General features: G+C 43.0%; 1 protein-coding gene across 4 annotated transcripts in view; it reads right to left on the bottom strand.

Annotated features, from left to right (window-relative positions):
* TTYH1 (tweety family member 1) overlaps positions 1-25,718 on the bottom strand; it is a 244,927-nt gene that overhangs the window by 15,604 nt on the left and 203,605 nt on the right. For 2 of the 4 annotated variants that reach the window (XM_073571020.1, XM_073571022.1), the window contains exon 14: positions 11,063-11,866. The exons of the other annotated variants lie outside the window; for them this stretch is intronic. In XM_073571020.1, the coding sequence (XP_073427121.1) occupies positions 11,783-11,866 (84 nt within the window). In that variant the 3' untranslated portion in view covers positions 11,063-11,782. Of the gene's footprint in view, positions 1-11,062; positions 11,867-25,718 lie in introns of those variants that run through there. 4 annotated transcript variants of the gene reach the window in all.

Here is a 25,718-nt window from a genome sequence, read left to right on the forward strand (position 1 = left end):
TGCATGTACTATGGAAGTGTCATAAATGTCCATGGTGGCAGTGCCCATTTAATGTTTTTTTTTTTTTAAACATAGAATTTATGTCTGCACCTCTGTCCCTTTGCAATCTCCTATGATTATTTGTTATCCATATTGACACCATGTTTTGGCCTATATTGATTTATTTATGAACCATTGAACTCAATACAAAGTTTATATGCTATAAGCTCCCCCTAGTGGTGACAGCAGGTGGCCAGGTCTATTTAGTAAACAGTAAGTAATCAATAAGTAAAAAGAATTATAGTCCACAGTTCTCTGTTTGAAGCTCATACTGTGAATTATGACCTTATTCTCTGCGTATATGGACACATAGTTGCTTTATTCCTCTCCTCTAGCTTAACTGATAGCAGTAAGAAAAGTGACACAGTGTAACTCTGACCCAATCGCCATCTCTGAATTTGAGGTCTTCAATATTCCAGGCTCTCCGCAGCTAATAATCTTTCTCAAGATTCATTCTGCGCAGATCTTGAATTTCTAACATGTACGCTTACGCTGAAATGCTGCCGATTCAGAGAAAAATGTAGTTGAAGATGTGAAGATGTGATCTGGGGTAAGGTGACTGGTTCAATCGTTATGTCTGCTGGCTTCTCCCCGCTCATTTAGCTAAACTGACAGGTCGCTATTTTTCCACACATAAGAGACTTGTCAGTCTAGCAGAGCAGGCGAGGAGAAGCGAACGGGGACATACCTCTTGGACTGGTCACATTATGGACTGGATTTTCCTTATATACAGTAATACTCAAATGTTTACATACCCAGCAGTATTTTTTCCAGAGAATATGAATGATAACACCAAAACTTTTTCTCCACTAGTGGTTGAGTGAAGCCATTTCTTGTGAACTTCTGTGTTTTCTCTTTTTCAGTCATAATGACAGCCAAAAACATCCAAATGACCCTGATCAAAAGTTCACATACCCTGGTGATTTTGGCCTGATAATATCCACAGAAGTTGACAAAAATGGGTTTGAATGGCTACTAAACGTAAAATCCTCACCTGTGACCTGTTTGCTTGTAATCAGTGTGTGTGCATAAAAGCTGAGTGAGCTTCTGGGATCCAGACAGACTCTTGCATCTTTCATCCAGCCACTGACTTTTCTCGATTGTGAGTCATGGGGAAAGCAAAAGATTTGTCAACGGATCTACAGGAAAAGGTAGTTGAACTGTATAAAACAGGAAAGGGATGCAAAAAGATATCCAAGGATTTGATAATGCCAGTCAGCAGTGTTCAATCTGTGATTAACAAATGGAAAATCGGGGCTCTGTAAAAACAAAACCACGGTCAGGTAGAACAACAAAAATTTTGTCCACAACTGCCAGGAAAATTGTTCAGGATGCAAAGAAAAACCCACAAATAACATTAGCTGAAATACTGGACTCTCTGAAAACTAGTGGTGTGGCAGTTTCAAGATGCACAATGAAGAGGCACTTGAAGAAAAATGGGCTGCATGGTCGAGTCACCAGAAGAAAGCCATTACTGTGCAAATGCCGCAAAGTATCTCACCTACAATACACAAAACAGCACAGAGACAAGCCTAAAAACTTCTGGAACAAGGTCATTTGGAGTGATGAGTCCAAAATTGAACTTTTTGGCCAGAACCATAAACATTACATTTGGACAGAGGTCAACAAGGCCTATGATTAAAGGAACACCATTCCTACTGTAAAGCATGGAGTTGGATCGCTGATGTATTGAGGATGTGTGAGCTACAAAGGCACAGGAAACTTGGTCAAAGTTGAAGGAAAGGTGAACACCGTGTGTAAACAGCAAATACTGGAGGCTAATTTACAATCATCAGCTCAGAAACTGTGCATGGGACGTACTTGGACGTTCCAAAATGACAACGATCCAAAACACAAGACCAAGTCGACTTGTCATTGACTACAGCAAAACAAAGTGAATTTTCTGGAGTGGCCATCTCAGTTTCCTGACCTCAATATTATTGAGCCACTCTGGGGAGATCTCAAGCGCGTACTTCATGCTAGACAGCCCAGGAATTTACAGGAACTGGAGGCTTTTTGCTAAGAAGAGTGGGTAGCGTTACCATCTGAGAAAATAAAGAGCCTCATCCACAACTACCACAAAAGACTTCAAGCTGTCATTGATGTTAACGGGGACAATACGCTGAATTAAGAAATGGGGTATGTGAACTTTTGATCAGGGTCATTTAGATGTATTGGATTGTCATTTTGATTTAAATAGAGAAAACACAGCAGTTTGAGAATAAATGGATTCACTCAACCACTAACCATGAATGGAGAAAAAGTTTTCGTGTTATCATTCATATTCTCTGAAAAAAAGCTAAAATTCTGCGGGGGTATGTAAACTTTTGAGCACAACTGTACACATAGGAAGAGACTTGTCAATCTAACTAACCGGGTAGGGAGAAGCCAGCAGGGACATACTTCTTTGACTTGTCACATCTTGGACTATTCTTTCCTTATATACACATAGGAAGAGACCTGTCAGTCTAACTGCTCAAGGGAGACCTAGAAAAAGCATGCGTGCATACGAAACAGCATTGGCCAGGTGGCATTTTATGGCAAAAGCTGCGTGGGAACTTTCTCACGCAGCAATGGCATAAAGTGAGACTAGGGACTTTTTTTTTACAGTGGTGGAGGAATACAGTGCGGAAGGATACCTACCTTCCGTCATTGTATTCCTGGAGCTGGTAGAGAACGGTAGCATCAGCTGATGCTGCTGTTCTCCACGCAAGATCGACGTGGGACCCTTGGTGTTTTTTTATTTTGATATTTATTCCTCAGGCGACAATGGCTTCGGGGATCAAAGTGACAGAGTACATACTCACGTCACTTATGTTATATGTACTGTATGTCTATATGTATGTATTGTATGAATGTATTGTATGTAGTATATATGTATGTTGCATGCATGTAGTATATATGTTGTATGTATGTTGCATGCATGTAGTATATATGTAGCATGTATGTAGTATGCATGTAGTATGTAGCATGTATGTAGTATGTATGTAGCATGTATGTAGCATGTAGTATATATGTAGTATGTTGCATGCATGTAGTATATATGTTGTATGTATGTTGCATGCATGTAGTATATGTATTATGTATGTAGCATGTATGTAGTATGTAGCATGTATGTTGCATGTAGTATATATGTAGTATGTATGTTACATGTAGTATATATGTAGTATATATGTAGTATGCATGTTGCATGCATGTAGTATATATGTTGTATGTATGTTGCGTGCATGTAGTATATATGTATTATGTATGTAGTATGTATGTAGCATGTATTTTTTTTTTTTTTTTTACATTCAGCACATTAGCCGGATGATGGGACTACTACTGTCCCATCATTGGCTAATGTGTCAATCACTGTCATGGTAGCAGGCATCGCCCGATGGGACTTGTAGTCCCATCGGACGATGCCTGCACAGACCCCCGGAGCCTGCACAGACCACCGGCAGGCCGGCACAGCCCCCCGGGCAATCGGCACAGACCCCCCGGCAGGCCGCACAGACCCCCGGAGCCTGCACAGACCACCGGCAGGCTGGCACAGCCCCCCGGCAGGCCGCACAGACCCCCGGGCAGTCGGCACAGACCCCCGGAGCCTGCACAGACCACCGGCAGGCTGGCACAGCCCCCCGGCAGGCCGCACAGCTCCCCGAAAGGCCCGTATAGACCCCAGAGAGGCTGTACAAGGCAAAAATAGGGTTTTTCTTATTCCGATACCGGAAGTCCCATAGACTTGAATGGGACTTCCGGTATCGGAATCGGCGATACCCGATATTTTTTTTAGATCGGCCGATCCATTCCGATCCGATACTTTTAAGTATCGGACGGTATCGCTCAACACTAGTCATAGGGCATTACTGTGGCACCATTAAACACTGATGTGTCTCGTGCCTCCAGGAATTTGGCTGCGCACGTGTGTCTCTTTCCAAAAATGGTCCCAGCTAGCATGGTGGTCCATAACCCACTTCATCAGACATTTATTGCATGTACTATGGAAGTGTCATAAATGTCCATGGTGGCAGTGCCCATTTAATGTTTTTTTTTTTTTAAACATAGAATTTATGTCTGCACCTCTGTCCCTTTGCAATCTCCTATGATTATTTGTTATCCATATTGACACCATGTTTTGGCCTATATTGATTTATTTATGAACCATTGAACTCAATACAAAGTTTATATGCTATAAGCTCCCCCTAGTGGTGACAGCAGGTGGCCAGGTCTATTTAGTAAACAGTAAGTAATCAATAAGTAAAAAGAATTATAGTCCACAGTTCTCTGTTTGAAGCTCATACTGTGAATTATGACCTTATTCTCTGCGTATATGGACACATAGTTGCTTTATTCCTCTCCTCTAGCTTAACTGATAGCAGTAAGAAAAGTGACACAGTGTAACTCTGACCCAATCGCCATCTCTGAATTTGAGGTCTTCAATATTCCAGGCTCTCCGCAGCTAATAATCTTTCTCAAGATTCATTCTGCGCAGATCTTGAATTTCTAACATGTACGCTTACGCTGAAATGCTGCCGATTCAGAGAAAAATGTAGTTGAAGATGTGAAGATGTGATCTGGGGTAAGGTGACTGGTTCAATCGTTATGTCTGCTGGCTTCTCCCCGCTCATTTAGCTAAACTGACAGGTCGCTATTTTTCCACACATAAGAGACTTGTCAGTCTAGCAGAGCAGGCGAGGAGAAGCGAACGGGGACATACCTCTTGGACTGGTCACATTATGGACTGGATTTTCCTTATATACAGTAATACTCAAATGTTTACATACCCAGCAGTATTTTTTCCAGAGAATATGAATGATAACACCAAAACTTTTTCTCCACTAGTGGTTGAGTGAAGCCATTTCTTGTGAACTTCTGTGTTTTCTCTTTTTCAGTCATAATGACAGCCAAAAACATCCAAATGACCCTGATCAAAAGTTCACATACCCTGGTGATTTTGGCCTGATAATATCCACAGAAGTTGACAAAAATGGGTTTGAATGGCTACTAAACGTAAAATCCTCACCTGTGACCTGTTTGCTTGTAATCAGTGTGTGTGCATAAAAGCTGAGTGAGCTTCTGGGATCCAGACAGACTCTTGCATCTTTCATCCAGCCACTGACTTTTCTCGATTGTGAGTCATGGGGAAAGCAAAAGATTTGTCAACGGATCTACAGGAAAAGGTAGTTGAACTGTATAAAACAGGAAAGGGATGCAAAAAGATATCCAAGGATTTGATAATGCCAGTCAGCAGTGTTCAATCTGTGATTAACAAATGGAAAATCGGGGCTCTGTAAAAACAAAACCACGGTCAGGTAGAACAACAAAAATTTTGTCCACAACTGCCAGGAAAATTGTTCAGGATGCAAAGAAAAACCCACAAATAACATTAGCTGAAATACTGGACTCTCTGAAAACTAGTGGTGTGGCAGTTTCAAGATGCACAATGAAGAGGCACTTGAAGAAAAATGGGCTGCATGGTCGAGTCACCAGAAGAAAGCCATTACTGTGCAAATGCCGCAAAGTATCTCACCTACAATACACAAAACAGCACAGAGACAAGCCTAAAAACTTCTGGAACAAGGTCATTTGGAGTGATGAGTCCAAAATTGAACTTTTTGGCCAGAACCATAAACATTACATTTGGACAGAGGTCAACAAGGCCTATGATTAAAGGAACACCATTCCTACTGTAAAGCATGGAGTTGGATCGCTGATGTATTGAGGATGTGTGAGCTACAAAGGCACAGGAAACTTGGTCAAAGTTGAAGTAAAGGTGAACACAGTGTGTAAACAGCAAATACTGGAGGCTAATTTACAATCATCAGCTCAGAAACTGTGCATGGGACGTACTTGGACGTTCCAAAATGACAACGATCCAAAACACAAGACCAAGTCGACTTGTCATTGACTACAGCAAAACAAAGTGAATTTTCTGGAGTGGCCATCTCAGTTTCCTGACCTCAATATTATTGAGCCACTCTGGGGAGATCTCAAGCGCGTACTTCATGCTAGACAGCCCAGGAATTTACAGGAACTGGAGGCTTTTTGCTAAGAAGAGTGGGTAGCGTTACCATCTGAGAAAATAAAGAGCCTCATCCACAACTACCACAAAAGACTTCAAGCTGTCATTGATGTTAACGGGGACAATACGCTGAATTAAGAAATGGGGTATGTGAACTTTTGATCAGGGTCATTTAGATGTATTGGATTGTCATTTTGATTTAAATAGAGAAAACACAGCAGTTTGAGAATAAATGGATTCACTCAACCACTAACCATGAATGGAGAAAAAGTTTTCGTGTTATCATTCATATTCTCTGAAAAAAAGCTAAAATTCTGCGGGGGTATGTAAACTTTTGAGCACAACTGTACACATAGGAAGAGACTTGTCAATCTAACTAACCGGGTAGGGAGAAGCCAGCAGGGACATACTTCTTTGACTTGTCACATCTTGGACTATTCTTTCCTTATATACACATAGGAAGAGACCTGTCAGTCTAACTGCTCAAGGGAGACCTAGAAAAAGCATGCGTGCATACGAAACAGCATTGGCCAGGTGGCAGAGCCAGTTTACCTTTTTTGTATCTGCATATACTGAAGTATAATAAAAAATAAATGAGTTAAGAGGTGCCACTGTAATATCTTATCACAATGGACCTCATGGACTAATCTCTTAAGGAGAGACCTGCCAGTGCAGCTGCGGGAGGGGACCTGCTTCTTGGACTAGTCATCTCATCCCTACCCGAGAGCATCATCTATGTTTATCTCTGAAACTTTGCAGCATTTCAGAGTAAATTGTAATGAGAACCAGTCTGGTTTGGGCAGCATAAATTATGTGTCAGGCTCCCTTTTATCCTTCTGCATTGGTTAATGTGCACACATTATCATCATTACCAGTAGTGATGGGCGAACCCGAACGCGAAAGTTCAGGGTCAAGTACCAGACACCTAGTGTCCATGCACAGACGCTGAACACAGACTGCTCACTGAAGTTCATGTTACTGGTTGAGTTCGGCAGCCCGAACAAAGCTTGATGTAAGGCTGCAGCCAACCAACAAGCTTTTCCAGTGTGGACATTTCTGGCCCCGTTACAGCAATGCCATATATTGGCATGGCTGTGACTGGCCGATACACCATGTGAAAAAAAAAAAAGGCTTGGGGTCCCTCCCTATTTTTTATAACAAATGCAGGTAAAGCAGACTTCTGCGGGCTGCAGCCCTCAGCTGTCAGCTTTATCTTGGCTGTTTATCAAAAATGGAAGGGTCCCCACACCATTTTTGTGAATTATTTAAATAATTCTGTAAAAATAACGTTCACAGAACGAGGCTCAACAGGGTTACTCGCAGTCAGCGGCAGGCACGAGCATAAGAAATTCCATGTCTGCCGCGGATCGAGACTGAACTTCGAACTGTCATTCTGAGAACTTTCATAGAATTCAATGGACATTACACTCTTGGATTACCAAGGGAGTGGGGGAGTCCTTAATCTTTATTGGATTACTGTTGAAGCTTTGTGGGACCATTTTTAACAAGAATTTGGTGAAGTGTCATGGAGTCTTTATTCAAATAAAGTAAAGTAGTTTTATCCTGTGTATGATTTTTTAACTAGTAGTGGAGGTGTCTGATTGACCCCTGGCCTTGATACCAGCACACATTACACATCTGACATCAACCCCAAAATATTACCCCATTTGCCAAAGCATCAGATCAAGCGGGAAGAGTTGGGCAAAAAGTCAGAAATAGATGCTCCTTTTCTGAGGAGGCTGTGGGCTGCTCTTTTTAGGCTGGGTAGGGTCCAATAACGATGGATCTTCCCAGCTTCAGAATACCAGACCTGAGCTGCCTGCTTTACCTTTGTTGGTTATCAAAAATGGGGGGAACCCCACATTTTTTATTAAAAAAAACCCATGGGGACCCCTTATTTTTGATAACTAGATAAAATAAAGCAAACACCTGAGGGCACTGGTTATAAAAAAAGGGGGGGTACCTCACCTTTTTTCCTCTATCCACTTTTTTTGTCACAATCCACATTTGTTTGCAGTTCAATTGTCCTGTTCTTACACAAATTTTCCTTCCTTTTGCTGCCCCCTAGTGGATACTATGAACATTTTACAGCCATTTTACAGCCTAAAGTTCTGGTCTTCATTGATTTCTATGAGGTTGGGGTCCATGGTCACGTTTGGGACCCGAACAGAACTTTACTAAAAGATTGGAAGGACTTGAACTTCTGTGGGTCCACCCATCACTAATTACCAACAATCGCCATGACGTGTTTGTCATGTATCTTAGTTGAGAAATGTACAGTATGTGAATGTCTATTAATATTCACAGAAATATATGCTCTGAGTCATTACTCGGCATAAACAAGTTTGTGTGGGCACACAGACCCCGGGCATTGATACAGTAAGCTGGAAGGTATCTGGGCAGCGAGGAGTTGGCACACCCAGAAATCTCAGGATTTGCACGACAGATGAAGTGGAACCCAGTAGGGATGGAAGCAAGTAAAGTACAGAAGGTGGAGCGCACCAAACATATAGGTCAACAGTGTCAATCCTAAGACAGGTGTATGTGTGTCAATTAGACCTTACTTAGTATTAGTTAGATGATGTCATTGATCCATGTTGGGCAAGTTGCAAAACCCGACGTGGAGCTCAACAGAGGGCAGTGGACGCAGGAGACAGAAACAAGCCCGGGATACCCAGGGCAGGTGTATAACCCATGCCAGACAAGAACTTGTTTGTTTTTCAATTCCATTTATGTGGCTTAAAAATCACTGCTAGTCAACAGCCTAAACAGATGAAATGATGCAGAGAATATGCAAACTCCATGGAGATATCCATACAGTATGCAAATACAGAGGTACGCTGCAAGTAAATGGAAGTATAACGACAGCTGTTCCACATAATACACGATTGTAGCTTATTATGGGTATATTATGTATTCGTGTAAAGTGGTGGCCACCACCCTGTGACTTTCCAGCTGCCGCTAAGGTAGACCTGCCTGTGTGCCCAAACAGATGCAGTTTAGTTTTGCAACAATTTATAAAGGAGGACACAATTGACCTAAATAAATAAAATATTAAATTAATGTTTTACGCTAAGGATGTAATATCCAAGCTTGGAGTACCTCTTCAGAGGATATCTTGGATTTAGGATTTTTCTGGGATAAATTAGTTTATGGCACTTACCTAATGGCTTTACACCATTCACCTGCAGACCATAGCTTGTGAATTTCCAGAGCTTACAATGGTAACCATTACATTGTCTGCCCACATACATGGATGAAATAACTACAGTATATCAACTATTCCATATAAGGGCCATGTCACCTCATTACAAGTTTTAACGTACAGTTGATATTTGTGGATGGCATCAAATCAGATCCATTCAGTCAGAGGTAAGATTAAAATTCTCAGCAACAGGTTCCCTGTTCATGTGAGGAAAAAATACAAGCCTTTTATCATACCATGCTCCATTTTTCAGACCACATCCAGTTACATACTCCTCCCTTACCCATTAAATATAAGTACTGGTACCAACAACAGTACTCCCTTATGTACATCAGCCCTCCTATGAGGTATGACCTCCATACTGTCCCCTCTATGAGCTAAGATGGCCACACTATCCCTTGCCATGAACTATGGCTTCTAAACTGTCCCCCCTTATGAACTATAACTGCCTTGACATCCCTTCCATGAACTCTTGACCTCCACACTGTCATCCTTCTTTAACTATGATCACTACACTGTCCTCCCTTATGAACTATGCCCTCCCGTTTATTAACTAATTGCTCTTATGAACAATTACCACCATAGCATCTTCCCTTATAAACCATGGACTCCACACTATGCTTCTAATGAACTATGATGCCACACTATCCTCCCTTATGAACCATGACACCACACCTTCCCCCTTATGATCTATGTCATGACACTGTCCCCACTACATGCGGTCCTCTCTTCATTATCCCTATTGACATTGTGTATACCGTGTCCAAACTGTACCCATCTGCAAACTGTATCCCATCTCTGTCTAAATATTGCCCCTTTGCACCTCTTTCCATACACCACCTCCTCTCCATAAGGCCATCCTCTCCATCCAGTCCCCCTCCTCCAAGTCTACAGTAAAAAGCACATTAATCTCCAGCTTCTATATGGAGCACCTACCTTATCTGCCATTCTAAACACTTATTCTCTGCAGTAAAATGACAGGAGCATGGTTAGGTGACCTCATCATGTGGTTACTCCTCAGGGCAGGGAGCTGATTAGTGCTATCCCCATGACAGGTGACAACTTGTTTTCACTGGAAAAACCCTCTAAAGATTAATCTTTGCAGAATTTCTGCTGCTAACTAAATGGGTGGACAATGGCTTTCACCCTGTATCACAGTGTATCCAAACCAAGATTCTCTAGAATTTTGGAGCTAACTGAAATCACAGGTATTATAGAGATGGCCAAATGAATTTAACTAACCCAAGGATGCCTGGCATGGGGTCAGATAAGGAAGTCTAAAATAATTCTGAAAATATAGATCATATGAATCTTTACCTGCCCCGACATCAAGAAGGGGTTTGGATCCCTGGGAGAAGACATTTTTTCAGAATTTTCCCTAAAGTAATAATGCAAGGAACCTGTGTTCTAAAGAGATCATACAACGTCTACCAAAAAGTTTGAAAAGTCAGGACATATGACAAAATAATAAAAGTCGCTCCGGAGCAGGCTGATTTAGTGGTCAGGAGACTGGAATGGGATGTTGTCGGAGGCGCATCTGATAACATCCTATTCCGGTCACAGGTCTCAGCATTCTGGTGACCTATGAGCAGTACATCATTGCTTCCTTCCCCAGCGTAGACCACCAGAGTGATATGTGCTGGAGCAACAATTAGCTTCTTTTATCATTTTTAAATTTTTTGAGAAAGTCAGACACCTACAAATAACTTTTCATTTACCGCCATTGCAACTCAACTGCCTAAATCTAGATGGTGAAAATGTTGCCTGTACCCCCGACATCCAGACAGGTCAAGAATAACAAGAAAAATATATATTTTTTTAAAATAAAGTGTGTTTTTTCCCTTTTATTTAAAGTCAGTGTAAAATATGAGTTAGTTTTAAAATGTTCTAATTAAAAACAGATCCATCTGTGGAGGAAAGAGTTTTGCAGCAGCAGTGTCCTCACTCCTTTACTCTACAATGCATTCTATGTCCTCCTCACTTCCACATAACACATACAGCACGGTATATACTCCTCATGTCAGTCGGTGACGGAATCACTGGTCTCTACATCCAGATCTCCAGTTTTCTCCATGTCAGAGGCTTTTTTCCATTTGATGATTTTGATTCCTGTTGATAACAGTAATTTTTCCTTCGGGAGAGAACATTTTAGGCTCTTCCATTGTCTTTCTAAAAAAAAAAACCTCCTGTACAGACTCCCCATGGTGTCCCCTTTGGAAGTCACCTGCAAGGTCCAATACGTGGTTAAAGAAAATTTGGAACGAGTCTTGCTGGATAAAAAGAACATGAATGAACCAATACAAAAAAATATAAAACTGAAGGCAGAGGGACAGTTCAGTGAAAATTACCCTGGCGACACAAGAGGGTAAGGGTTTAATAACAATCACGAGAAAGCTGAAAGGGTTTAGCACCCAAGTCTCCTTGCCAAAAAAGAAGTTAAAGAGCGCCAAGGCTCAGTCTTGTTTTTTGTCTCTGTTAGTCATCTTTACAGCCTGGCTTGGAGGGAAAGTGAGGACAGCGAAAGGAATCTTCTACGATACAACTTCTGTTGGGCAATAAGTATTGATCTCTTCTTGGGTTGCACTGATGAAGGATGTTCGCATGCTAGGAGAATACTGGTGGGATCCATGATAAACGTGAAGGAGGAGAAAAGGAAAATAAATTATTTTAGATTGCACAATCATTTCAATAGTTTTTTTGTTTTTAATCATTAAATGGAATCCTTAAACCACTCAGGCCATTGTCATTGACCATATCATAGGTTAATTTTAGAGATTCACACCTCATACGAAAAAAAGTTCCTTCACCACACGCAAACGAACACTAACCTAAGTGTCCTGGTCAATTTTTAAGCTTCATCCAATCAATTTACAGACGGGGATGGTGCTTACATGATGCAGAGAGTTTGCGTTGGAGAGGAGTGAAGAGTTTGTTTTTGTAAGGTGAAAAGGAGACCGGCGCATGCGCAGACCAATTTCATTAGCGCAGGCAAACACTCTGCACATGCGCTGGTTTTCGACACTGCGCCAATTAATTTACTCAGCTTAACAAAGCTTAAACGGGAAACATGTTTTTTTAAAAGTACCTGCTAAAAGGTACGAAGAGCTACAACTGACTAATGGATGCAACTTTACTGTGCCAAACTCACTCGAAACTAGAGAATGTAAATGTATAATTGACCACCGTAAGCCACACATAGAAATTCAAGCAGCTTCTAAAAGAAGGTTTACTGGAGCTTCATGCTATAGAGAACTTGTCCTCTGTCTCTGCCTGTGATGTGAAGGGAACCAGGGGTGGACATATTATTGGTTCAACCTATGCCGCTGCACAAGGACAAAAGTGGTAAGGGGCCCAAACTGAAAAACTGAAATATCACATGGTCATAAGTATTCAGACCCTTTGCTCAGATCCTCTTATTTAACTGGCCAAGGAGCTCAGAGACAGAAATGTGGCAAGGCACAGATCTCGCCAAGTTTACAAAAGAATTTCTGCAGTACTCAAGATTCCTAAGAGCACAGTGGCCTCCATAATCCTTAAATGGAAGAAGTTTGGGACCACCAGAAGTCTTCCTAGACCTGGCCGTCCAGCCAAACTGAGCAATCGTGGGAGAAGAGTCTTGGTGAGGGAGGTAAAGAAGAACCCCAAAAACACTGTGGCTGAGCTCCACAGATGCAGTAGAGAGATGGGAGAAAGTTCCACAAAGTCAACTATCACTGCAGCCCTCCACCAGTTGGGCCTTTATGGCAGAGTGGCCCGACGGAAGCCTCTCCTCAGTGCAAGACATTATTATTATTATTATTTTTTATTTATATAGCACCATTGATTCCATGGTGCTGTACATAAGAAGGGGTTACATACAAATTACAGATATCACTTACAGTAAACAAACTTACAATAACATACTGATATAGAGGGGAGAGGACCCTGCCCTTTCGGGCTTACATGCTACAGGATGGTGGGGAAGAAGACAGTAGGTTGCAGCAGTTCTGGTGTTGGTTGAGGTGAGGAGGTAGCGGGGTCATTGCAGGCTGTAGGCTTTCTTAAAGAGGTGGGTTTTCGGGTTCCGTCTGAAGGATCCGAATGTGGTTGATAGTCGGACATGTAGGGGCAAAGAAATCCAGAGGATGGGGGCTATTTGGGAGAAGACTTGGAGGCGGTTAGGTGAGGAGCGAATAAGTGTGGAGGAGAGAAGTAGGTCTTGGAATGACCGTAGATTACGTGAGGGAAGGTATCGGGAGATTAGTTCAGAGACATATGGGGGAGACAGGTTATAGATGGCCTTGTAGGTCACTATTAGTAATTTGAACTGGATACGCTGAGGGAATGGAAGCCAGTGAAGAGATATGCAGAGGGGAGAAGCGGAGGAGTAGCGAGGAGAGAGATTAATTAGTCGGGCAGCAGAGTTAAGGATGGACTGGAGAGGTGCGAAGGTGTTAGCAGGGAGACCCCAGAAAATGATGTTGCTGTAGTCGAGGCGGGAGATGATGAGGGTGTGCACAAGCATTTTAGTAGATTGAGGGTTGAAGAAAGGACGGATTCTGGACATATGAAAGCCGGCATAGAGTTTGCTAAAAAACACATGAAGGACTCCCAGACTATGAGAAATAAGATTCCCTTGTCTGATGAGACGAAGATAGAACTTTTTGGTGATAATTCTAAGCGGTATGTGTGGAGAAAACCAGGCACTGCTCATTGTAACAAGGTGGCCCCGGGTGGTAGCCATTGGTGAGTGCACTAAGTAACGGTCAGTGAGCACCCCGGCACCTTGCTCATGAAAAGTCAAATAAAGTTCTTTGTACTGCATGTGTAACATTCTCCACAGCACACTCACAGGCTCTGTTATATTCCTTTCAGCTGCTACCATACAGGTGCTGCAATTCACTTCAAAGAAGAGGTCTTTTTCAAATAGTTGAACTTTAATAAACAACAAGGCATTCTTCAAATTAGCAGCACAGCTCACGCAGAGTGGCATCTCCTCACGCTCCCTGTTCTTCAGACAGTCCTGATTCTTCCTGACAAAATCTTCCATTTCCTGCACTTACTTTGTCCCCCACGTGTTAGAGGCTCACCAGTTCTACTCGTGTCACAGGTCCGGCTTCCTTAGGAAGAGGTGCTAGGTACACTCTCTCAGCTCCACCTGCCCTGGTCATAAACCCCGAATACTCCTTGAGTTGACCCCTGTTTACTAGTAGCTGTCCACACTGGTCCCTATCCTGGGACTCACTCCTGCCATAGCTGCTCCATTCTTCCGGCTATCAGAATTCTGTGTATTACATACATCTTGCCTTTGGGCAAGCTGCCCAGGAACTCCTCACTAACCAGGAAGTCTTTCTCCTATATCCCCCTGCTGCAGTGCTGCTCTGCTCTGTGCCGATCCCACCGGCTTAACCCCTGTGCTGCCTGTATCTCGCTAGCCTCTTCTATGCTATTACCTTGCTCTAATGTGCCCCCATTAAACTAACCCCACTATTCTATCTTATTCCTAATTCTATACATATCAAATATACCACTTTGCAATGCATGAACAATGGGGAACAGCATGTGCAGCGGTGCTCCAGGTGCGCCAGACATCTGTGGAGAAAATCCAATCTACACAAAGATTTCATCCATTATAAGTTTATGCTTAGAACATACAACACTGTCCTTCACCTCTCCAAACAAACCTATTTCAACACCCTCATCACCTCACTGTCCAATAACTCGAAACGTCTCTTTGACACTTTTCATTCTCTACTCAACCCAAGAGTACAGGCCCCAACCACGGAGCTCCGAGCTGACGATCTGGCCAATTACTTCAAAGAAAAAATTGACCAGATTCGGCAGGAAATTATCTCCCAATCACCTCATACCATGCACCGTCCTCCCTCCCCCACCTCATCTAGCTCACTCTCTGATTTTAAACCAGTCACAGAAGAAGAAGTAAGCAGGCTCCTTGCATCTTCTCACCCAACCACTTGCACCAGTGACCCATTTCCGTCACATCTCCTCCAGTCCCTTTCCCCTGCTGTCACCCCTCACCTAACTAAAATATTTAACCTCTCTCTCTCTTCTGGTATCTTTCCCTCCTCATTTAAGCATGCCATCATACATCCACTACTTAAAAAACCATCCCTCGACCAAAACTGTGACGCTAACTATAGACCTGTTTCTAATTTTCCCTTCATCTCTAAACTCTTGGAACGCCTGGTCCACTCCCGTCTTATCTGCTATCTCTTTGATAACTCTTCTCGACCCTCTCCAATGCGGTTTCCGCTCTTTACATGCTACTGAAATTGCCCTCACTAAAGTCTCTAATGATCTACTAACAGCTAAATCAAATGGTCATTACTCCATGCAAATTCTCTTGGATCTCTCTGCAGCATTCGACACTGTGGATCATCAGCTCCTCCTCACTATGCTCCGTTCCATTGGCCTCAAGGACACCGTTCTCTCCTGGTTCTCCTCCTATCTCTCTGACCTCTCCTTTACTGTATCTTTTGCCGGTTCCTCCTCCTCTCACCTTCCCCTTACAGTTGGGGTTCCTCAAGGATCAGTTCTAGGCCCGATCCTCTTCTCCTTGTACACTGCCCCTATTGGTCAAACAATCAGTAGATTTGGTTTCCAGTACCATCTCTATGCTGATGACACCCAATTATACGCTTCTTCTCCTGACATCACGCCAGCCTTTCTAGAAAACACCCGCGCTTATCTAAACGCTGTGTCTAACGTCATGTCCTCACTATATCTGAAACGGAACCTGTCAAAGACTGAACTCCTTGCGTTTCCTCCCTCTACTAATGTACCTATAGCCGACATTGCCATTTCTGTGTGTGGTTCCACTATTACTCCCCAGCAACATGCCCGCTGTCTTGGGGTCATACTTGACTCAGAGCTTTCCTTTGCCCCCCACATTCGATCACTGGCTCGCTCTTGTCATCTGTACCTCAAAAGAATTTCTAGAATTCGGCCTTTTCTTACTTTTGACTCTGCAAAAACCTCTTACTGTTTCTCTTATTCATTCTCATCTGGACTATTGTAACTCTCTTCTAATCGGTCTCCCTCTTACCAAACTCTCCCCTCTCCAATCTGTCTTGAATGCTGCAGCCAGGATCATATTCCTCACCAATCGTTACACCGATGCCTCTGCCTTGTGCCAGTCATTACACTGGCTACCCATCCACTCCAGAATCCAGTACAAACTTATTACCCTCACCCACAAAGCCCTCCATGGCTCAGCACCACCCTACATCTCCTCCCTTGTTTCAGTATTCCACCCTACCCGCGCTCTCCGTTCTGCTGATGACCTGAGGTTAGCATCCTCAATAATCAGAACCTCCCACTCCCGTCTCCAAGACTTTACACGTGCTGCGCCAATTCTTTGGAATGCACTTCCCAGGTCAATACGATTAGTCCCCAATCCCCACAATTTTAAGCGTGCCCTGAAAACGCATTTATTCAGACTGGCCTATCGCCTCAACACATTAACCTAATCTATCCCTGTGTGGCACAGTCAAAAGTTTTACCATAACCAGGTTCCCCACATCATGTTCCCACATGCTTTATGCATAAATTAGCCCTGTGTCTGTACTGTTACACACTTAACATTATGGCTGGTCCATACAATCAGGGCAACTGTTACCACCCACCTTTCGTGTCTACCTCTTTCCTCATAGGCTGTAAGCTTGCGAGCAGGGCCCTCATTCCTCTTGGTATTTGTTATAATCTATGTGATTATTGTTATGCTGTAATGGCTATTGTCTGTACAAATCCCCTCTGAAATGTAAAGTGCTGCGAAATATGTCGGCGCTATAGAAATAAAATTTATTATTATATTATTATGTTACATTGGCATCACAGTATATGACAAATAAATTACAGTACATAAACATTATATCACATGAACAGGAATAACCACCAAGGTGCGGCATGTATTACATGTGCACAGCAAACAAAGGAGGGACGGCATGTGACGTACCAAGTCACCCCCTTACACTCATCACCTACAAAATACAATCCCAACAGTGAACCATGGTGGTGGCAGCATCATGCTATAGGGGGGTGTTATACAGCTTCAGGGACAGGACAACTGGTTGCAATTGAAGGAAACATGAATGCAGCCAGGTACAGAGATATCCTGGATCAAAACCTCTTCCAGAGTGTTCTGGTCCTCAGACTTGGCCGAAGGTTCACCTTCCAACAAGACAATGACCCTAAGCACACAGCTAAAATAACAAAGGAGCGGCTTCAGAACAAATCTGTGACCATTCTTGACTTGTCCAGCCAGAGCCCTGACCTAAACCCAATTGAGCATCTCTGGAGAGACCTGAAAATGGCTGTTCACCATCCACCTTGAAGAAACTGGAGGAAGAATGGCAGAGGATCCCCAAATTCAGGTGTGAAAAACTTGTGCCATTCCCAAGAAGACTCATGGCTGTACTAGCTCATAAGGGAGCTTCTACTCAGTACTGAGCAAAGGGTCTGAATACTTACGGCCATGTGATATTTCAGTTTTTCTTTTATAATAAATTTGCAAAAGTTTCTACATTTCTGTTTTTTTTTCAGTCAACATAGGATGCAGAGTGTACATTAATGAGGAAAAAAAAGAACTTTTTTGAATTTACCAAATGGCTGTAATGAAACAAAGAGTGAAAAATTTAAAGGTGTCTGAATACTTTCCTTACCCACTGTGTGTGTGAGTATGTGTGTGTGTGTATGTGTGTGTGTGTGAGTACATGTGTGTGTCCCGCAGCTGCCTGCCCACCCACCTCCGTGCAGTCACAGCTGGCAGGAAAGAGGGTGGTTTGCGGCCTGTACTGGAGATGTGAGTACATGTGTGTGTGTATATGTGAGTACGTGTGTGTGTGTATGTGTGTGCGTGTGTGTGTGTATGTGAGTACGTGTGTGTATGTGAGTATGTGTATGTGAGTACGTGTGTGTGTATGTGAGTACGTGTGTGTATATGTGAGTACGTGTGTGTGTGTATGTGAGAACGTGTGTGTGTATGTGAGAGTACGTGTGTGTGTATATGTGAGTACGTGTGTGTGTATGTGAGTACGTGTGTGTGTGTGTATGTGAGTACGTGTGTGTGTATATATATGTGAGTATGTGTGTGTGTATATGTGAGTACGTGTGTGTGTATGTGAGAGTACGTGTGTGTATATGTGAGCACGTGTGTGTGTATATGTGAGTACGTGTGTGTATATATATGTGAGTATGTGTGTGTGTATATGTGAGTACGTGTGTATGTGAGTATGTGTGTGTGTGTGTTTGTGAGTACGTGTGTGTGTATGTGAGTACGTGTGTGTGTATGTGAGTATGTGTATGAGTATGTGTATATGTGAGTACGTGTGTGTGTTTGTGAGAACGTGTGTGTGTGTATGTGAGAGTACGTGTGTGTATATATGAGTACGTATGTGTGTGTATATGTGAGCACGTGTGTGTGTATATGTGAGTACGTGTGTGTATATATATGTGAGTATGTGTGTGTGTATATGTGAGTACGTGTGTATGTGAGTATGTGTGTGTGTGTGTTTGTGAGTACGTGTGTGTGTATGTGAGTACGTGTGTGTGTATGTGAGTATGTGTATGAGTATGTGTGTGTGTGTATGTGAGTACGTGTGTGTATATGTGAGTACGTGTGTGTGTTTGTGAGAACGTGTGTGTGTGTATGTGAGAGTACGTGTGTGTATATATGAGTACGTATGTGTGTGTATGTGAGAGTATGTGTGTGTGTATATGTGAGTACGTGTGTGTGTATATGTGAGTACGTGTGTGTGAGTATGTGTGTGTATGTGAGTATGTGTGTGTGTGTATATATATATGTGAGTATGTGTGTGTGTGTATGTGAGTACGTGTGTGTGTATGTGAGAGTACGTGTGTGTATGTGAGAGTACGTGTGTGTATATGTGAGTACGTGTGTGTTTATGAGAGTACGTGTGTGTATATATATATGTGAGTATGTGTGTGTGTATATGTGAGTACGTGTGTGTGTATGTGAGTACGTGTGTGTGTGTATGTGAGTATGTGTATGTATGTGAGTACGTGTGTGTGTGTATGTGAGTACGTGTGTGTGTATGTGAGTACATGTGTGTGTATACATGAGTACGTGTGTGTATGTGACTACGTGTGTGTGTGTGTATAAGAGTACGTGTGTGTGTATGTGAGTACGTGTGTGTGTGTATGTGAGTACGGGTGTGTGTATGTGAGTACGTGTGTGTGTGTATGTGAGTGCGTGTGCGTGTGTGTATATGTGAGTAGGTGTGTGTATATGTGAGTACGTGTGCATGTGTGTGAGTACGTGTGTGTGTACACGTGTGTGTATGTGCATGTGTGTGTGCATGTGTGTGTGTGTACACATGTGTGTGTACATGTGTGTATATGTACATGTGTGTGTGTGTATGTACATGGTGGGCAGGCAGTGGCGGGTCCAGCGGGTGGGTCCAGCAGCATGGCCAGCAACGGCAGGTCCAGCAGCGGCAGGGGGGTTCAGCAGCGGAGGGGTTCCTGGCGGCAGCCAGCCGGAAGGAAAGACCACGGCTTGCGGCCTGTGCTGGAGATGCGGTGCGGCGCCACCAGAGGGCTGTGATGAAGATGGGTGGGCAGGCAGCGGCGGGTCCGGCGGGGGGTCCGGCGGCGGGGGCGTCCAGCAACGGCGGCGGGGGGGAACAGCAGCAGCAGCGGGGGGGTCCCGGCGGTGTCCCGCTGGTGGTACTGTGGAAGGGCCTGGTACCACCAGCGGGTGCCATATGGCGCGGTGGATTGTGAGATTCGGGGACATCCAGACAGAAGTGGATGACAGACAATTTAAGGCAATTATATATATATAGATTATTTATCTATCATCTATTATCTATCTATCATCTATTATCTACCTATGATCTATCTATGTATCTATATCAATTGATCTACATCTATCTATCAGCTATCTAGCTATTATCTCTCTCTCATCTGTCTATCTATTATCTACCTATCATTTATCTATCTATTTTCTATCTATATCTAGCTATCTATATCTATTACCTATCTATATCTATCTATCTATCTATCTACTGTATATCTATTATCTCTCATCTATCTATCTATTATCTAACTGTATTTCTATTATCTATCATATATTTATCTATCTATCTATTATCTATCTATATATCATCTATTATCTATCTATTATCTATCATCTATCTATTATCTATCCATCTATCTGTCTATCTATCTCATATGTTGTATGTCATCTACTGTACATGTAGTGTTTGGTTGCATTTTATCATTGTGTCTCTGTCCCCATGAAATGTGTTTTATGTCCTGGTTATTTGGATCACAGATTCCATTTTTCCTTCTATATGATTTTCTGCAGTTCATTGTTCTGTGTCCGTACGGTGTTCTCCATTTGACCTTGTTGATACATCCATTCTCTGCGCCTCCCATCTGTCACATTGCCATCCATTCTAGCTCAGCGTTGCTCATTAGATGCTGTCTGACGCTGCTCTCCCAGATTGAATACTGAAACGGTTTAAAATCTACACTTTCCAAGTGATATAAATGAAACCACGTAAAATAAAGAGTGAAATACATGTTATGGCTCATGGAATTCAGCAATGAAAAATTAAAAAATGTGGTCCTTATACAGGACCAGGGACTTTATCTGATTATATAATGCCAAATCCTAGTGTGAAAAATACACATTAGGATTCCACTGTTTTCCTGCTTGTTCGGTCGTCACCACACTGGGTATGTGCAATAATAGCAGTTAGGGCTTGTGCACAAGACCGATTATATCATGGCATCTGTGGTTTTCACTCGTATCTATGATATTCTTTGGGACTGTGCACATGTCCAGTTTTTTCCTCAGACCGAGTGGTCCATGGAAAAAAACAGAGACATGTCCAATTTTGAGCCAAGAGCTGAATGCAAGTCTATGAGTCTGTGAAAAAATATCGGACCACACTCGGATGACATCAGAGTGCTGTCCGATTTTCACAGACTGACAGAATGGAGAGGGTGGAGACATTTTTTTCCCTCCACCTCCAAGAAAAACTGATCTCTCTCCGATCAAAGTCTGAACAAAATTATCGGACAGTTTTTCTCGGATGTGGCGAAATCTGTCGTTTTATCCTACCGCCACATTCCTGCTTTTCTCAAGTGAACTTAGGAGTATTGAAGAAAAAATCGGCAGGTGAGTATACATATCCCATCTGAGTGAAAACATTGAGTCAAATCCTGACAGTGTGTATATTGTGGAGTACCCCATTTTAATAAACCAATGATAGATTATGCATTTCACAGCCTCCATTTTCAGGGCCATTTCTCGTCCCCATGGTGGTACCTCCAGGAACGGTGAACAAGTTATCACTTATATTGTAGACAGGTGATTAATTGTTCAGTTGAGGCGACTCTTTAAGATAAGTCATAAATCCAGATCAGTGAGGCTTACATTCTCAGCACCTCTACTATTTAGATGACTGAAGCACCATAGCCCCCTTACTGTTTAACAGGTACAGCGCCATGCATTTGCAAGTTGCTGTGTCTGGTCCTGCAACCCTCAATAGCAAGGTCGGAGTCAAGCAAATGGAACTAAGCTTGAAAACCAGGCAAAGTCACTTACAATGGCAACCAAAAGTTTTGCATTTTTTTGTAAAGTGTGATTACTTCGGTCTGATTGCTGTGATGCCATTTTCCTGGTGATTTTAGTAAATCGGAAGTATATGGTTGTCAGCTATAAGGATGAAAATTGTGGTTGACATTATTTTTTCCCTTTATGTGCTAGCTTTCAACATTTGCTTTGCCAAATGTTTTGCATATTTTGTCATGGGTAGTCGAATTTTGCATACAATTTTTTTGTGTGTGTTTTTCGGCTAAAACGTGGCAAAGACAAAGCCAAAGCCAAATTTATCATTAGATGTCAGGTCACCAAAATGAAACTCCTGGAAGACTCTTCTAACCAACTTGTTCACTGCTTGTTCAGAAAATAAATGAACAACGTAAGACGCACCATAAATCTAAGCAAACATCTCCATAGATCTTATCCTGCTTTCAACTTGAGCAGGAAAATGTTGGATAATGTTCTAAGTGCAGTTACGCTTGAATTTTTAGACTGGAGTAGTTACGTCCAGAAAGGGTTGAGAGTTTAGGAATATATTCCAATATTTTAATATTAAAATTGTTTTGCTTTCTGCAAAGGAGAAATCCAGCCCTGAATATTTCAATGGCCTTCTTCAGTTACCGGATATCAATGCAAAAATTTACCGGGAGGGATCTAGAAGATCATGAAGAACAGTTCTCGAAATATAGACTTATCATATAAGTGGGTCGGTTTCCCAGGGCTGTGGGGTACTCGGTACCGGGCCGGTGTCAGGGGAAAAGGTGTCACAGCGGTGAAACGGTCCGTGGCCAAATCAATGGGGGGTTTGTGATATAGTTTATGTGATAGTTCCTGACGCCACCTGTGGTGTTTGGCAAGCAAGATGTTAAGACAACACTGCGTGCAGATCCTCTGGGGCTGATAGTGTGTTGCAGCATAGATGGTGTAGCTCCCCACAGGTGAAGCTGTAACCCCAGGGCAGTGTAATGACAATAGATGAGAATAGGCGCAGGCGGTGTGAGGAATGCTGGTTCCCAGATGTAACGGTGCTGACGGTGTTAGCGCACAAATGAATGGAAGACACCAGGGCTTGCAGTTCCAAAGCTTTACTCTCAGTCCGTGGTACACACTGGTGCCTGCCTCCGTGCTGTGTCCTCCGGGGCAGAGACTCAATCAACCTCCCGGGCAAGTCAGGATTCTCCTCTCCAACACTCCGCCAACATGTACCTCTCCTGAACGACTCCTCTATTGCTCCTTAAGGTGTGAAGAGCTCCAGTACCGTGGTACTCTGGAGTTTCTCCTGTCAGATGTTCCTAACAACTCTACTCGTACGGCAGACAGCTGTAGCCTCTCTCGGGGACTCCCTTCTCCGGAGTCCTGGCTCTCTATTCAGTTGCTGTTGTGCCCCAAGTCTTAGATGGGAGTAGTGCATTTACAGCCAACTGCTCCACCGGTGTCTGCTGCAGAACCATAAGTTTCCATACAACCTCAGGGACCCGCCCCCGGCCTTCTGCTGAGAACCTATAGGCAGGGTTCCTCTTCCGACCCACAACTCCTCTCTGTTCTCTCTACTCCTCTTTCCTATGGAAGCTTAGGTTGCAGTTCTACGTCTTTCTCCTTCTGTTCCTCTCCCGTGCCAGCTGGCTCAGATCACTGAGGAAGCTGCAGCACTCCTTCTTCTCTCCCTCTTCTAGGGATCTCCTTCCTCTCGGACCCGTCCTCAGACTCTCCTGACTGACTGTCCAGACTCAACTGTAAGGCCGGGGTCACACTGGTGAGGAATACGGATGAGTGAGAGGCGTTAAAAGCACGCATTACACACGGACAAATTATTCTTTATGGGTTTGCTCCCAACAGCCGAAATACGCCAATGCAAGTTTATTGGTGCGCTAAAAATATGCTTTACACACGGACCACACATGTGACTTGCGAGAAATACGCACCCGGTGTCTTTTAGAAAAGCCGGCAATTCAGTGCGCTATACAGTAAACTCACACTGACAGGTTTAATAAAGAAACGAAAGAATAGATATATACACATAGAATACACATATATATATATATATATATATATACACACACATGTCATTGTGACAAATATATATATATTTATATTTCACAGAGTTCTTCATAGCAGAATAGCCGCTAATTAAATTGCTGGCTTCTATCAAATCATTCCCCAACCCGACATGAAATGACACATGGTTTACATTCAGTAAAGCATTTCATTTCATGTTTCTTAATATGTCCCTGACTAATAATTAGATGAGGGTTTGAGTGCAAAATTTGGGAGTTGTAGTTGATATTTTAAGGGGTTAATTCGTTGTTAAAAAATGTGTGGGCTTCCCATTGCCCTATAGTGGTGGCGAGTGGGTTAATCTAACAAAGGGTTAATTTCACCATTCGATTGTAAGGTGACATTAACCCTTTGTTAGATTAACCCATTCGCCACCGCTATAGGGCAATGGGAAGCCCACACATTTTTTAACAACGAATTAACCCCTTAAAATAACAACTACAACTCCCAAATTTTGCACTCAAACCCTCATATAATTATTAGTCAGGGACATATTAAGAAACATGAAATGAAATGCTTTACTGAATGTAAACCATGTGTCATTTCATGTCGGGTTGGGGAATGATTTGATAGAAGCCGGCAATTTAATTAGTGGCTATTCTGCTATGAAGAACTCTGTGAAATAAAAATATATATATATATACACTCACTGGCCACTTTATTAGGTACACCTGTCCAACTGTGTGTTAAGACTTAATTTCTAATCAGCCAATCACATGGCGGCAACTCAGTGCATTTAGGCATGTAGACATGGTCAAGACAATCTCCTGCAGTTCAAACCGAGCATCAGTATGGGGAAGAAAGGTGATTTGAGTGCCTTTGAACGTGGCATGATTGTTGGTGCCAGAAGGGCTGGTCTGAGTATTTCAGAAACTGCTGATCTACTGGGATTTTCACGCACAACCATCTCTAGGGTTTACAGAGAATGGTCCGAAAAAGAAAAAAAATCCAGTGAGCGGCAGTTCTGTGGCCGGAAATGCCTTGTTGATGCCAGAGGTCAGAGGAGAATGGGCAGACTGGTTCGAGCTGATAGAAAGGCAACAGTGACTCAAATTGCCACCCGTTACAACCAAGGTAGGCAGAAGAGCATCTCTGAACGCACAGTGCGTCGAACTTTGAGGCAGATGGGCTACAGCAGCAGAAGACCACACCGGGTACCACTCCTCTCAGCTAAGAACAGGAAACTGAGGCTACAATTTGCACAAGCTCATCGAAATTGGACAGTAGAAGATTGGAAAAACGTTGCCTGGTCTGATGAGTCTCGATTTCTGCTGCGACATTCGGATGGTAGGGTCAGAATTTGGCGTAAACAACATGAAAGCATGGATCCATCCTGCCTTGTATCAACGGTTCAGGCTGGTGGTGGTGGTGTCATGGTGTGGGGAATTTTTTCTTGGCACTCTTTGGGCCCCTTGGTACCAATTGAGCATCGTTGCAACGCCACAGCCTACCTGAGTATTGTTGCTGACCATGTCCATCCCTTTATGACCACAATGTACCCAACATCTGATGGCTACTTTCAGCAGGATAATGCGCCATGTCATAAAGCTCGAATCATCTCAGATTGGTTTCTTGAACATGACAATGAGTTCACTGTACTCAAATGGCCTCCTCAGTCACCAGATCTCAATCCAATAGAGCATCTTTGGGATGTGGTGGAACGGGAGATTCGCATCAGGGATGTGCAGCCGACAAATCTGCGCCAACTGTGTGATGCCATCATGTCAATATGGTCCAAAATCTCTGAGGAATGCTTCCAGCACCTTGTTGAATCTCTGCCACGAAGAATTGAGGCAGTTCTGAAGGCAAAAGGGGGTCCAACCCGTTACTAGCATGGT

Source organism: Dendrobates tinctorius, unplaced genomic scaffold, assembly GCF_039654945.1.
Source record: "Dendrobates tinctorius isolate UK_male_01 unplaced genomic scaffold, ASM3965494v1 ptg000028l, whole genome shotgun sequence".
In the NCBI taxonomy this organism is placed as follows: Eukaryota; Metazoa; Chordata; class Amphibia; order Anura; family Dendrobatidae; genus Dendrobates; species Dendrobates tinctorius.